General features: G+C 27.5%; 1 protein-coding gene across 3 annotated transcripts; it reads left to right on the top strand.

The window, feature by feature from the left end:
* The first annotated feature begins 1,209 nt into the window (after window positions 1–1,209).
* On the top strand, window positions 1,210–14,638 carry Blos3 (Biogenesis of lysosome-related organelles complex 1, subunit 3). 3 transcript variants are annotated; one of them, XR_015431319.1, is made up of 7 exons: window positions 1,238–1,479; window positions 3,284–3,380; window positions 6,293–6,389; window positions 7,106–7,125; window positions 8,745–8,866; window positions 12,115–12,934; window positions 12,987–14,638. XR_015431319.1 is itself a non-coding variant. In XM_043054174.3 (6 exons), exons 1-6 carry the CDS (start codon window positions 1,381–1,383, stop codon window positions 12,232–12,234), a joined length of 555 nt encoding a protein of 184 aa, XP_042910108.1. In that variant the 5' UTR covers window positions 1,210–1,380; the 3' UTR covers window positions 12,235–14,638. The 3 variants fall into 3 exon arrangements, 2 of the variants coding, with proteins under 2 accessions (XP_042910108.1, XP_042910107.2); XM_043054174.3 differs by having other exon boundaries at window positions 1,210–1,479; window positions 12,115–14,638; XM_043054173.3 differs by having other exon boundaries at window positions 6,266–6,389; window positions 12,115–14,638.
* Window positions 14,639–15,967: the final 1,329 nt, after the last annotated feature.

Here is a 15,967-nt window from a genome sequence, read left to right as displayed (position 1 = left end):
ATTTGTTTACGTTATTGTATCAATTGGTTAGCATTGAAATGCAATCAGTTAAAAATAAATACAAATAGTAGGAATTTAAAAAATCGCCTGAATAAAAACCCATTGCATGCATGTTTAAACATAAAAGTATTGCATAAAAACTTAAGAAAAAACATGCAGTTATTAAAGCACTTCAGTGCGTTTAATAATTGGTCTAATTATTACAATATACTCACACAAAACCTGATATAATAAATAGTTATTGTTTAGATAATATATCGTCTAATTTATCCATCGTGGAATTTATATTATATATCTTCTAATTTAACCAATTGATACACGAACGTAAGCAAATGCAAAACCGTTTTCAATTGCGTAAGAACAATAACGCTGTATAGTATCACCTGATAATTAAGATTCTACATAGAATCTTATAGTGCGTCCAATAATTTGGTCAATGATTGTAGCAGTCATTTTTTCCACAAATCTACTAAATCAGTGACTGATATCGATAGGACCTTTCATTAGTCAGGGACTAATATATTCTATTATATTAATATTTATAATTATACTAATATATTAATACTTTCTTTGTTGTCCTGCAGTGGACTGATCGTAAAGACACGGTTCCCAGTAGAGCACCGAAGTCGAGTATCACTGGCTTTGGTTAGTAAGCGAGTGGGGGAATATTTCGATCAGCTTGCGTAGGGACCGAAGGTGTGCGGTATCAGCCCTCATTAAATTGTTCTACCGTAAAGTGCTCGACTTCGCACGTAAGTCATCGGGCTCCCAAAGCCGGGGAGTAATCCCCTCTAAAGAGGATCAAAAGTGTGATGATGTGCCTTGGGGTCATTCTCAGGCATGCTTCCCAGACCGTATCCTGTAGTCCATTGTGCAGCTCTAATGCGATGTAATTAAACTACCACTACTGATTCAAGGACCGAACAGGAGTGGCTGCTTGTTCTTTCACCGGGTAATGTGCACCTACTTGTGCAATCGCCCTATCTGCTTACTCCCAGCGGGGCGATATTTTAGTTTTGTTCTCACTGTATGCAAAGAATTCGTAGATTACATTCACCTCTTATTCCCAAGATGCGAAAGCAGGTAATTTTAATGCAGTGAGAATGGCGGTGAAATGCACGCGATTCCAAAATTTGTGTACTTTACTCCAGTAAAAACAAGGTAGAAATATCATTGCCAACAAAAATATATATCTTATTTCCTTTTCAATTTTTTGGTGAGGATTTATTAAACGGCAGAAATAAATAACCAGAAGTGTTTCTGTTAAATCAAACTGAAACTGCTCTGATATTTATCTCTGGTAAAAGTTCTAAAAAATATAAATAATTTAGTCTTTACCACCTCGTTTGATCAAGAATAAAAATATTTAACTTTATTACAATGGCTGAACCAAATAAGACTCATAAAATTAGCAATGATTATTATTTAGAATCAGAAGATGACGGACAAGTCATCCTCCCATCATTTAAAGAACATCAAGTATTTTAGTCTAATAATTTGTTTTCTTAATTTTAGATAAGAATTGGATTTGGTTCGTAAGTGAATGTTTTTTAAAACAAATTGTGTTCTTTGTATTATTACTCCTTAATGGATACACATTCACTTCTGTCAGTGATTTTTGAAATGTCAAAAAACATATGAAATTTATCTTGCTTTTATATATGTTGTTTTTTCTCATACCTTATATGTTTACATATGTACATCAGAGAATCATACAATCATTATCAATCCTAGACGTTGATTAAGTAACATGTGAACGATATATTAATGTTTTCAAGGTAAAAAAGTAAACCGTTAATTATTTTAATTATGGATATCACCTCAAGTATTCTATAATTAATATTTATTATAGATAGTATTTTTAATGAACATAATCATTTATTGCATACAAATATATACCCATAAACTTTAAAATAATTTTTTTTGGTGCTTTAATTGTCGGTAACTATTTTATAGACTCTTCAAAACTAGTTGTTTTTGCGGTTTCATTTTTGTAGATGCATTATTGTTGTAATTTGCATTCAATATATCTTTTGTTAAATATCAATATAAAAACTATTATTGCGACCGCCGTAAAATAATTTATCGATTCAAAGATTGCCCACAAACTGTCTTCCAATGGTTTGCCCACAAAAAATTCATTGCTATTTACTGCTGACTTCTATTAATTCACTGATCCATTGATTGGTATACTTTCATTCCTCATTCTTACTTTTTTCACTCATTGTATCTAAAAATTTCACGAGGACAGTTTTCATGAGGAAGCAACAAGCATACTTGTAATAAATTGTTTATGAAATATATCTTATAAATAACAGTTAAAAATGATTAAAAATTCATTTCTTAAATTTAATAATTTTATCATAAAATTTTGATTGCAAATACGAAATTTTGTGTTTGCAAAATTTCTTTATTGCCATGTATATTAAATGTATCCCATTGTACATATATGTACAATGGGTATATACAACATCATGAATATGCTAAACTAACATATTGTTTTAATTTGCATGAAAACTAAGAAAACTCTGTCTTGGCTCATCGAATTTGATCCCGTGTGATGTCCGTTTCTGTCCCACATTCTGCCTCATAATGAGACTCCTAATGCCAACTGTGGGAGACACGCTGAATATTTTTAAAACAGGGAGGCATGATTCAAATATTCGACATCATGTACTAGACACTTGCCTCATTTATAGTCGAATGCAGATGTATTGAATTTACAACAGCATGAAAAGAAGAGCTAATATTTTAAATCCAAACTTATTATTAAATGCAAGTTTCAAGGTATAGTTATTACTTTTTGACCTGCTTTATCAGTGTCCCTTTCATCGTCAGTCCAACTGGCCTTTTGATCATGTTTTCAATTGTCTTTGTCAAATTTCCACAAGGCTTTTAAATTCCCTATATTTTTAATATGATAATAATGAATAACGAGTTTTGAATTGTACATTTTAATTATACTCTTTGACATGTGCTGGTTTCATTTTATTTTAAGTCAAAGTTTTCTATTCTTCTTTTTGCAGTTATCGTTAAACAATTTTCTCATCGTTTTAGATAGTTCTTTAACATTTCGAATAGATCTTTTACTTGAATAGTTTTGAAATTATAATAACCCTTAACTCAAAAAGATTAATTTAGTGCCTAAAACACGGATGCTTATTAAAAAATTACAATGATTGTTATCATTTAGTCTGAATACTTGGACTTGCAGTCAACTTGTCTTTTGTTATTTTTTTTATCTGCATTTATGAAAAATTAACAAACACTTTTTAAATTGTAGAAAGATAATCTACGAATTCCCCATGGTATAGTAATATCAGGTGAAGCATCGGAGTCTGATGATGAAATCGATACTCATCATGCCATTCCTTTATCAGGTAACGTTTAACGTGTTCCATACCTGGCACTTCAGATTTTTTTCCTAATATTTTATCCTTTTTTTATGTTAAACTATTTTGTCATAACACAATATTTGTTATTTTGTTCAAATACAGATTAATTTCTTAAATGTGAGAAAATGATATTACAAGAGATATAAAGAAGCCATATAAAGAAACCCTTCAATATATCAATGATTTTAATCTAATTATTATAATCAGTAACTCAAATGCTTTAAGGAAAAGGGTGGTTAAGATAACCTTTCATGATTTTATGTCTGTTCATTTAAAACTGTCCCAAAATGAAATATTTCTTTTTTGTTAATGGTATTTTTTTACTACTATGAGTTGTCATGACTGTTGGATTAAAATTTGTCTATGTCTTGTCCGCACCATACTTAGCCATTCAGATGCTGTTTTTTATTTTGCAATAGGGTCTACTTGTAGAAACGCCTTAGTTTTGTGAAAATAAAAAGTGTTTCGAATCTAAATTTACAATGTATGCAACTTCACTGCTGCCTTGTTTGAACTTATTAAATAAGCAATTTGAGAATAATTAGAAATAGCGAGGATCTGTCTAGGTTTTTTTGAGAGGTACCTATTTTATGAAAATTTAAACATAATTTGTGAAACATTAAAAATTATATTAAAAAATCAACACAAAAAATATGGTAAAATTATGGATTTATCGTTTCTCAAGGGATACAAAAATAAAATTTTAAGAAAAATAATTTTGTGAAACTATTGTTTTTTCTAAAGTTGAATTTGTGAAACTACCATTTTTCCTAAAACTGAATTTGTAAAGGTACCGCTAAATGATAAATTCGGCCTGGACAGACCCCTGAATAGTTATTTTTATCTTAGCTTATAAAACTTCCTCAATAGATAGTTTTGTAAAAAGTTAAATAATTTTGCCCGTTTTGAAATTTGGATGATTATTTTCATCAAAATAATTCTCTTATTGAAATTGGTTTGAAAAAATGATTTAGTTTAAAAAACATTCTCAAAATGATTCTGAATAAAAGGAGCAATAAATATGCTAATAAAGTAATAAAATAATTATGATTTTTTTTGTTATTTATTTTTGATGTATTAGCAATTTCATTTGCAATTTTTGAAAGTAATTCCTACCTAAATTACTGAAGCGGTGGAAAATATCAAATTAATTTTAAAATTGAGATTATATTTGTAAACTACTGCCTTTTTATAATACAGATTATATTATAACAGATAAATTTTTCTAAATTGACTCAGTAGAATTATTGCTTGAAATAAAAAACTTTATTCCTCTTTAATTAGATTTTTTACAGTTTAATTAGCTTATAAACTTTCTGAAGAAAAAATATATGAATTTAATTGTTTTATGTATACTGTGCCCCCCCCAAAAAAAAAAATAGCGGGGGGGAACAGGCCACTCTGAATACCTTTTAATGATCAGATTTTCACTTTCTAGGACTCAATCTTAATGGCTCGAGGAGGTGATCTTAAATATGTTGTATAATAAATACAGGCAATATTTTAAGCTACAAAATCAGACACAGAAGCGTACTTTCTCTGAATAAGCATACCATTTTTTCCACAGATTCGAATTTTCGACCCCCAAAATATGGCGGGTAGCGGCTATCTGGGAAATATGGTCCCATTTGTTTAGTCAGGAAAGACCTACAAAGTTTGAAGCCTGTAATGTTAATATTACCAGGGTATTTTGCTATATCTCCAAATTTTTTTTAGCGTATTAAAAAAAAATATTAGGTAATTATAAAAAATTTTTATCCAAAGATGCAAAAAATGACTATGCAAAAAATAACTTTTAGTAATAATTTTTATTATTTTATTTAATAATGGTCGAAAAGATTTTGAATTGTAAGGTGTAAAATTTTTTGCACCATTTTAAACATTGAAATTTTGCATGGCAAAATATAAAATTTGAGCCAAATCAGTTGAATAGTTCCTGAGAAATTGAATTACAAAAAAGTCAGATGCTTAAAGTTCGATTTCTCAGAAACTGTTTGACCAATTTCGCTCAAACTTTGTATTTTGCATTGTAAAATTACATATTTTGAAAGGAAGCAAACAATTTTATACCTTCCATTTCAAAATTTTACGACCATTATGAAATAAAATAATAAATATTTACTAAGAGTTATTTTGTCTTTGGATAAACGAATTTTATAATTGTGTGCAAAATTTTTCAATTCTCTTAAAAGTTTCTCGAGATGTAACGAAATACGCTAGCAGTATAATTAGCATTAAAGGGTTCAAACTTTGACCATTATGAAATAAAATAATAAATATTTACTAAGAGTTATTTTGTCTTTGGATAAACTAATTTTATAATTGTGTGCAAAATTTTTCAATTCTCTTAAAAGTTTCTCGAGATGTAGCGAAATACGCTAACAGTATAATTAGCATTAAAGGGTCCAAACTTTGAACTGCCTTTCCTGTCCAAACTAATGGGACCCTTATTTCCAAGAGTCAGACTACCCCCATCAAAAAAAGTCGTCTTTATTCAGAGAAAGTACGATTTTGTGTCTGATTTCTAAACTAAAAATATCGTCTGCTTTTATTACTTAGCATACTTGAGGTCCCCCTCTTCCCATTAAGATTAAGTCCTAGAATGTCAAGATCGACTCATTGGATCAAAAGTTATTCTGCGTGTTCCTTTTTTTACACAATGTACATTAGTCAACAACAGGGAAAAATTGGACATTTTTAGCTGAAATTTCATAAAGAGTGTATTCACTCAGGGTAAAATGATGAGAAGTAATACTATGATGTGCGAGATGTGTGTCTAGATACTTATTGGAAAACTCTGCTTCAGATAATTGAGATCTTATTGTACTTTTTAAAGCTTTTGCATTACATTTCATACTAATCTCAAATAGCATCTATGAAATATGTTTCTTCTTCAGCTAGTGATCTTTCTGTATCACCTTCTTGGGAAAAAAACTTCACCGAACCTTCAGAGAAGACATCATCGGCTGGCAGCTCTACAACCCAACATAATACGTATGTATTGTTATAATGTTTGACTATATTCTAAGATTATTTTTAGTGATAGGTTAACTTAATTAATCTGTGTAAAATAAAGATTTTGATTTAGAAATTTTAAGTGATCACAAAAACTTCTTTGAAACATATTTAGTTTTAAATTATCTATTAAGATAAAGCAGGTATGAAATTCTTTCAACCTTGCAGAGTTTGACTTACTTTAGAAGAAAATGCTTTGTTAAATGTCAATTTTTTCTTAATATTTATACATTATTATTTTTTTCAAACATCTTGCTTATTTTCTTCTTTTTAATAATGATTAAATATATAAAAGTTTGACAGTTGTTTGACTGTCAATGTACACTTATAGTAAAAAAAAAACTTTCTGTGAGTAAATAATGTTATTATTTTCCTTCTGTGTAAAATCATGCTTTTTTTATGCTCTTTCTTTTTTGCTTAATTATTAATAAAAGTTTGCAATTTTAAAGCATCTCATGTACGATTTTTCAAAGTTTGACATTCAGACTTTTAAAAGCATAAGTTTTAAAATCTTTTAACCTAATCCTTAGTCAACTGTGTTCATCGCATGAAATTATTAAGCCATTAAAAATTGAGTATCAAAAGTTATTTAGTTTCTTTTTTTTCCTGTCTATTATGTGTCATTTCATAGAGTTATTTTTTTTATATTTGGTATAATATTTTTCATTATAACCTTTTTTTTTTTATTATTTTAGGTTGTTGCATAAGAAACTTAGTAAGTAAACATTTATCATTTCTCAAACCTTAGTATTTACTGCAAAATTCTCTGTTTTTTTTTTTTTTTTTTTTTTTTGTTTTTTTTTTAATCCACACTTCTAATTTTGTACATTTTTTCGTCATTCCTCAAATGATCTTTGTGGAAATTTCTATCTTATCACTGAAAATTAATTAGAAATACCTACATAACTGGCATAAGAAATGTTAACTGCTTTTTAAACTAATTTCAAAAGACGTTACTGTTTTCTGCTACTGGCAAAGCATGAAACACTGTCATTCTATAAAGGCTTAGACATTGTATGCAATGCCAGACTTTTTTAGACAACGTATGAAATATGAGAATTATTACATACTTTCCCTAGGCATTCTATAGAATGACAAATTGCACAGCATGAAAAAAGGTCCTAATAAGGCTATTATATGAATTCCTTATATAAACAAATGTTATTCTGAAAAAATAATGTGCATGCCATTAAAAAGTTTATTCATAACACGTAAAGAAAAATAAAGTTTTACAAAAATATATATATATATATATGCTTTTATTTTGGGAAAGAAAATTTTTATACACATATTAAGAAATTAAAATCAACTTACTTGTATCAACATGGTAAGTTTGAATGACATTTTGAATTATTTTCCATTACATTCTAAATGAATCAGTGATGTATTTCATACTTTGCCAATTTCTCATTTGGCACTCTATAGAATGCCTAGGAAATGTGTGAAATATTCATTCATTGCCGACTAGTTTTAGGTATTATATACAATGCCTAGGTATTCTGTAGAATGCCAGATTTCAAACTTTGCCAGTAGCATACTTAATATTAAAATTTCAAAATGTAGAGTTGCTTGTTAAAATTAAATATCTTTTCATATTACATGAGATGTCACTGAAATTTTTAACTGATTCAATAAAGAAAGCGTCTTTATATAGGTATTGATATTAAAAAGAACTAAGCAATTTATGTATTTATTTATTTATTATTATTTTTTCCCGATATTGAGCATCTATTTCTCTTCTTTTTTTTAATGATCATCTGAGTGTAAATTCAACCAGTTAAAAATTAAAATTATTTCAAGTAAACCATTCAAAATAATTATATTCCTGTTTATAAAGACTCTTCTTGTGCCTATCAATTGAAAGTGTATAATATATTTTCTGCCCTTTTTTCTTTAATAATGAGTAGGTGCCTTTTTTTCTTAATAATGAGTAGACTTTCATAAGTCATATTTATTTGAAAAAAGAAAAAAAATTACGAACAATGACAATCCATTGCAACTATTTTCCTGTATGTAAATTTAGGTTCAAGGAAATTAACTTAAGTATGCTAATTCGTTTGTGCATACTTTTAGGTTAGATATTGGTAAAAGAAAAATGTACTTCCTTTACCTTAAAATAACTCTACATAAACACTAGGATGCATAAATTTGTACTTTCTTTTTCCTTTTCTTATATTGAATCATCTATGGAGGGAAAAGTTGTGTATTAGCATAAAATGTTTCTTTCTTTTTTCTTCTTTTTTTTTGGAATTGAAAGATAGTTAGGTCTTCTAATTTTGTCTTATATCTCAATAAAATAAATATCATGTCATTTACTACCTTATTAATTTATAGGAGAGAAAAATCAAGTGTTAAGGAAGAATATTGTTGAACTTGTGACACAACCATATGAATCTGCTTCAAAAGAAATACACAATATTTCTCAGCAACTAATTAAATCACAACTACTAGTGCAGGTATGTATATAATTGTTTGAATTCATAGTCATTTTTAAAACTGCAGTGAATTAATAAATTTATTTCTTCTCATATATTGCTGGGCTCCCACGGGTCAGGGAGAACAAGGAAAACCTGAAATTGGGAGAGAATTTTATTTTGATTCTAAAGAGCAGAGAATAGTCAGGGAAAGTTGAATTTTCTTACAAAAACCTGGAAAATTCCTTTATAATACCTGAAAAATAACCAGTCTTAAAATTTTCAGTAACAATAATCAGTTTGTAAAATTTGATTTCAGTAATTCTAACATCTATTACTATTATTTGTTGTAAAAACTCCCATTGCAATAAAGCTTTTACATGCATTCAATGATATTTTTTTTGCTCACAAAATCTAATGTCTGACATTACAAGTAAGAAAATCAAAGTTTTCAGATGAAAAATTGCATGGAATAGATAAAATATAGTCTGGATTTACTTTGAAATTTTCCTGAAATATTTGAAAAAGTCAGGGAATTTTTTTTCTGAAATTAAGTGTAAACCCAGATATTGTGTTTAAAAAATAAAACAAGAAATTTTTTTTAAATTGTTAACTCAGTTTGAAAATTATTTGTAAGCCATCCCTGTTATACGAAGCAATTGATTATAATTGTTCTACTGAAATATTTTTGTTGAACAAAAGTACTCAAAGAAAAATAACACTTTTTTGAAAGTATGTCAGTTTTGAAAATAAAATAAAATTTAAAAAAAAGCTGTGTAAAATATAAGCTTTATTTTTCAACTCTGTCTAGTGCAGCTCTATTTAATATTTTTTCTTTTAATTTTTGAGTAAGTGGAAAACAAATTGACAAAATAACTTGCAATATGAAATAAATTACACTAAATTTTTTCTTTAGTTTTGCATTATCAATTTTGAAAAACAAATATTATTACAATAAAGAATATATAGTTATAACTATTAATACCTGTTGTTACAAAAAATTAAGTAAATATATTAAATTATTCAAATTAAATTCAATCTGTATGCATTTTCAAAAGCCTATTAACTTTTTCTTTCTGAAAAGAAAATCAACATTTGTTAATTAAGTCAATTATTAGCATTTAATAATAAAAATTATTATAACTACTAAAAGTTGTCCTTCATTTATTTAAAAAAAATTTATTTTCATGTAGGCAAAAATGGAATTTAATAATCAAGTAAAAACCAAAATTTTAAATGCATACTTATCTAGAATCGAAGAGACAAGACTAAGATTTCTAAGACTTTTTTTTCCTTCTCGCTTTTTGAACTTCGACACCGAGCATGTAGTAGTCAGTATAAATTTTTTTCTGATTCTAGTTAGTTAGGCCTAATAACCTTCGATCCATCCCTCTGATGAGTACCCCATTCCAATTTGAATTTAAATAATTTCGTTACCTAGTGATGCGTGTTTTTCAATTTTAAAGTATTTAATATGTGTAACATTGTAGTTGCTTAAGATTAAGTTTTAATTTAAATTATATTCATTAACTAATAATTACACATTGATTACTCAGCATCTGCTCAATGATTTTCGCTCCGAAAATCCCAGCCAAATTTTTTATTTTTCCTAAAAAACTATCAAATTTGTTTTGAATTGTTATTTTAGTAAGGTAGGTGCAGCACCAAATTTTTGAATGCTCTAATAATTTTATTTTAATTATTGAATTAATTGTTGTAAATTGTTGGCAAACTATATATCAAGAACTATATATTGACCGACAATATAGTCAAGATTTTGTTTTAATACATTTTTGTTTTAAATACTAACTGATGTTCATTAATTGACTATATCTTATACTATTTTCTTAACTATGAAATAACCAGCGTGTGCTGCACATGCAACCCGGGACGTTAAACCTAAAATATTATGTATAATCCCCTAAAATAATTATTTTATTAGATAATTGATTAGATCCAAATTACAGCATGAACAAGCTGATTGAAATTGTTATTTGATCTTTGAGCACGTGGCTGATAAAGAAAATTTTATGTATGAGCATAAAGTTAATTTCCTTAATTTTGTTTAATTACTCTCAATGCAGCTTTTAGTTTTATCGAATTGTTGTTCAGATTACTATAAGGTCCTCTTATATATCATTTTTATTAAATGATTAATGTGAATGTCAAAATATAATATTTGTTAGTTAGAAGTGAAACTTAAATTAAGACAATAAAGTCGAATATATCTTTTTCTTACATGTGTTAGAAACCAAGCTTAATCTCATATACAATTGTTCTCTTTTGTTTCATGAATCTGATCTTATCTGTGAAACACTTGTTGATAGTTGTTTCTTCTTTTTTTTTTGTCCTACTTGTTATAAAACGAAACAAATATTTATAATTATATGATAATAATGTATTTCAGCTATGCAAATAATAATTATTGGTTGAACTTGCAGTTTTTTTATAGATATTATTGCATTACTTTTTTTATATAGACTAAATATTCATTCAACTTTATTTATAATAAGTAGTTATCCAAAACATATAACATCAGGTTAAAACAAATTCTAAATAAAAGAAATGTTTATATAAAGTTTGACATTTTTAAATTTTAATAAAATAGCAAGTGCACAAAAATGTAATACCTTTTACTCTTATTTCTCTGTACACATAATGGATCGGTTTATTCTCAGAATCATGGAGAAGATTCATTTTTTTTTATTGTTGAAAAATACTGACTAATAGAATTTAGTCCACAGCATTATAAAATAGATCAATTTTTGTTTTTAGGTAATTTCAGTATACTATGAAAATGTAGAAGAAGGCTGCACGAGGATGGAGATAATTCTGTATTACATGAAAAAGAATGTTTTGTTTAATAGATTCTGATTAAATTTTTGGCAAAATTATGAAATGTTAAAACAAAAATTTGAAACTTAATTATTTTAATAAAATATATAAATCTTTATCATCCGGTCAACATTTTGTTTTAGCTAACTAATCAGTGATATCTCCAGCGCTTGCAAGGGCTATAATTATGATCTTATAAAATTTATAATTTGAAATAATAAATCGCTATTTTAATTGGTTTACTCCAAATTGAATTCTGAATTTCATGTAAATATCAATTTTTAACTGAAGGACATAAAATCAGAAATGTTTCATTTGCAATAGAGTCCTATGTTAAGGTAGTACTGAGAGTTCTCTGTACAAAGAAAAAAAAAGTTTCTTATTCTTTTTTTTCTTCAAAATTTTGTTAAACAAAAATTTTGTCAATTAATTTCTAGCGCTATTTTTGCTTTCAGGAACTTAGAAACACCATCAGAAGATTAACAAATGATTTATTTGATATGGAAGATAAAATGGAAGCTTTAAGAACTGGATCGTTTTTGCCCAACATGTATGAACCAACAACGTCTGAATAATGTTGTCTGTTTGTAAGCCTTTAATGTGAAGCATCTAGTGAGTTTATGTGGAAATTTTTTCTTTTTGTATCACCTTTTCATTGAATAGCACAAGAAGAAACTGGTTTACTATTTACGACAGCAACCCAATTGGTAATGAACCAAGAAATGAATAAGAGTTATACTGTTGCAATTTGTTACATAAATTATCTTTTTGTGAGAAAAGAAAAACAATTCTGTTAGACATTCATGTATGTAAACACTTCTGCACATCCAGTTAGATACTGGCTGAATTTTATCACTGGTCAGTGATACAACTACACGCAGTTACGTGTTGAATTATGCCTAAACTTGTTGAGGGAATGTGCCTGGGACATGTAATAATCCAGTGTGACAAAAACTTAGCTGGTCACTTGTTTTATGGAGGCAAAATTTATTAATATATAACAGCTTCGTTAGTATTTGAAGGAGAAAAATAGAGTGATTTTGAGTTTCAAATTTCATCATTATTTTTCCTTGATGCAAGAGTGTTTGATTAGACCTAATTAACATTGTTGGCTGAATAAAAAAATTTTATTGCTTTGAAATTCTTTGTTTTTTCTATCAATCGATAGAATAATTATGAATGTAACAGAGGGATGATGAGGTAGAGAATTCATATTTTAAATAAGTACCTGTCTTTTAGTGAAAAGGGTTCCTGAAATATGGTCTGAAAGGACTTGTTTCCAAAGTATAACAGAATTACTGATTGGTATATAATTGAATAATCATAGTGCCTCCCAATTACTGTATTAGTTGCTGAAAGTTTTGATACATATTAGACAATTATTTAAAAAATATTTAATTTACATAAAAAATAAAGTAGTAATTTTTCAATTTTTTTTACAGCTTTGCAAGTATAATTACTATAGAATAGAATCGATTGAAGCTAATGTGTTTGATTTCATAAAACTTAAATTCCCATTAAAACTTTTAATGATGAAAATCAGTGAAACTTTTTAACTTAAATTTAAATATAAATAAATAAGAAAATTAGCATTTTTTCACTGATTTCCTAAATGTCACTAAAAGTGAAAGAAAACTTATGCTGTTTGTCAGTTCAAAGCATATTAAACAGTATGTATTTATTTCCATTGGGAACAAACACTCTTTCCCCTCTACATGCATAGATTGGTGCCTTTGCAAATTCTAACAAATCCTTAACTACTTAGAAGGTCTAGAAAAAATTAGTTTTTTTAAATAAATAAATAAGAACCTGATGTTGTGCACTTCACAAGATTTGAAATTAACAGTGGTCTGGGACCACTAAAATCTAAATCCAATATTAAAAATTATTACTATCCCTTAACACCCACTGCTGGTCTCTCAGATCAGCAGGGGTTAGTACGCTGCTTAGGTTTTTTGGCTTCATGTTTTTATGGAAAAATGGCAAGCATTGCACATTCTCCGATTGTAATTTTTCATTTTAATCTTTTGAAAAAATTCTAATCGATATACGTTAACAAAACTTTCAAAATGTTTACGGACTAATACATAATCTTTTTTCACTGGTCCTTTGAACCTGTGACTAAATTTCTTAATGTCTACCTTTGCTAGAAATTGAATGATTTCTTTGAAAACAGATACAAACCATTACCACTGGTCATTTCTGATCCTCTGGCTTAAGACCATTTATTTCACCTGAAGTTCTTCTAAAGTAAGGTACTAGTAAAGTAAGCTACTAGTTTTATTTCTGTTATGCATAATACTGATAACCTAAGAAATTTTAATGTTCTCATATATTCTGGATAATTGATTCTGGTTTTGTAAATTTAATGACAATGATTGTTGATTCTACTAATGATTGAGTTTAGAAACCAGCAGACACTGGATTACCAAATCATATTTAAAAAAATTTTATTCCGTAAACCCTAATAACTGTGTTTCTTCTTGTCTTCTGGGTTGGATTCAAAATGAAATGCTTATGTAGTTGAACACTGATAGCTGCAAATCTGATGTGGATCAGATGTTTAATGCTAGTGATTGAGAGAAAAAATAACATGTTTCTTTATGACGCATTGTATAAATGTATAATTTTTATCAATGAGTGTGATCATCCACTTTTTGTTCATTCTATGAAACATTCCATAATACAACTGTTGTCATTTCACTTTTCTTCTGTGATTTATTGTAATGTATTCTTATTAGTATAACTATCAACTGTTTTTGTGATTAGGCTGATTAGTTGATTTTTACACATTGTAAACAACATGCAAAAATTTATTTAAAAATATTTTTGCATTGCTTTTGATTATCAAACTTTCATGTACTTATCTGCATGATTTGAGAGGACCATCTGAAATATGCTAGTTAATTAGAAACATTGCTATGTAATTTAATAATCAATGTTAATTATGCTTAATAAAATTGTTGTTACTTTTTGTCATATTATGCTTCATAATTCTTCTATTGGATTTATTAAATTTATGGTATGCAAACAGAATAACAAGAATAAATGAAAATTCATAGTTTTATCTAATTATTCTATAATGCACTGGTATAACTTCAGGGAGGTATACATAATTATCACCAATATTTCTTTTATTAGAAAGTGGAACTTCTGTAGTATATACAATGTATTTTCTTATTGTGGCAATAATTTTTATTTTTTAAGCTTTAAAAAAAAGAAATAAAGAAAATGATTTCTCAAATTTGATAGTGTTTTATCAGGAAAAATTGATTTATATTAAGGAAAATAGATTTTTGATTGTAGATGAAATTTATACCTTGTTGAAGTTGTTTGGTTTGCGTATACCATAAGTTGAGGATGTTAATGAGTTCAAGTTAGTTTCGATCCCATTAGTTGAAGGGTGTGGATGTTTTTATCATAAGTTGAAGGACCTCGATAAATTAATCATTCGTTGAGGAGGATGCTGGTTGGTGTAGTCATCCATATATTATTCAAGTCTGATGTAGGCAAGCAATTATTTAACAAAAAGTCATAAATTGCTTAATAAAGAATTAAATAATAATAAATAAAAATGTTTTTTTTTAAATTTATGTGTAATCATATGAAGCTCCAAAGTAAGGAAATGATTCATACAAATAAATTTAAAAAATAGTACAGAGGGTGCGAATGCAGAGCAAAACCCCAGTCACCTCCATCCATCAAGAAATCAAAATGCAAGTGTAATGCGTACGTTGAAATAGTTTTTGGCAAGGAAATGTAAAGAATTGTATTGGCTATTAATTGATTAAATTTTCTTAGCCTTATGCATTCAAATGTGTTGGCAGAAAAGAAAGCGGGAGAAATAATAACAAATGTTAATGAGATCAAAACATTAGCAACCATATCACGAATTTTGAATTCTATGCTAATGTGTTAGGCAGAAGTAAAGGGAATCTCTAAAAATAAATTTATTCTGCACTCAATTCAAGGTGTAGTATAAAAGGATTACAGATTTATATTAATGATTTTTATTTATTGAAAAAGGATTTTTTTTTTTAAATGATAGGAAATATGTTATGCATTTTTCAGCATGACATGTTTTGATGACATAAAATTTAAAATCTATCTAATAATTAAGGTCTATAACTCAAAAAATTATAATAAAATTAAATCAGTCTAGTTATTTTGGAATAAACTTGCTTAAAATGAATTCTCAATAATAATCCTTTTATCCTCAATAATAGACTAGTTTTGGATCATTTATTTTAATATTTGCTTTGTTTTTTTAGTCCTCAATAATATAGTTTCTGTTTATTGGTTATTGTT

Source organism: Parasteatoda tepidariorum, chromosome 2 (genome assembly GCF_982258835.1).
Source record: "Parasteatoda tepidariorum strain Cologne lab strain chromosome 2, Ptep-v5.0, whole genome shotgun sequence".
NCBI lineage: Eukaryota > Metazoa > Arthropoda > Arachnida > Araneae > Theridiidae > Parasteatoda > Parasteatoda tepidariorum.
The sequence above is the reverse complement of the archived record's forward strand: the minus strand, read 5'-3'. Positions and strand labels throughout refer to the sequence as shown.

Coding starts and splice junctions, on each gene's coding strand:
- Blos3 (XM_043054173.3), top strand. CDS start 1,381: ATGGCTGAACCAAATAAGACTCATAAAATTAGCAATGATTATTATTTA. Junction 3,381..6,265: donor TCATGCCATTCCTTTATCAG/GTAACGTTTAAC, acceptor AATCTCAAATAG/CATCTATGAAATATGTTTCT. Junction 7,126..8,744: donor GTTGTTGCATAAGAAACTTA/GTAAGTAAACAT, acceptor ATTAATTTATAG/GAGAGAAAAATCAAGTGTTA.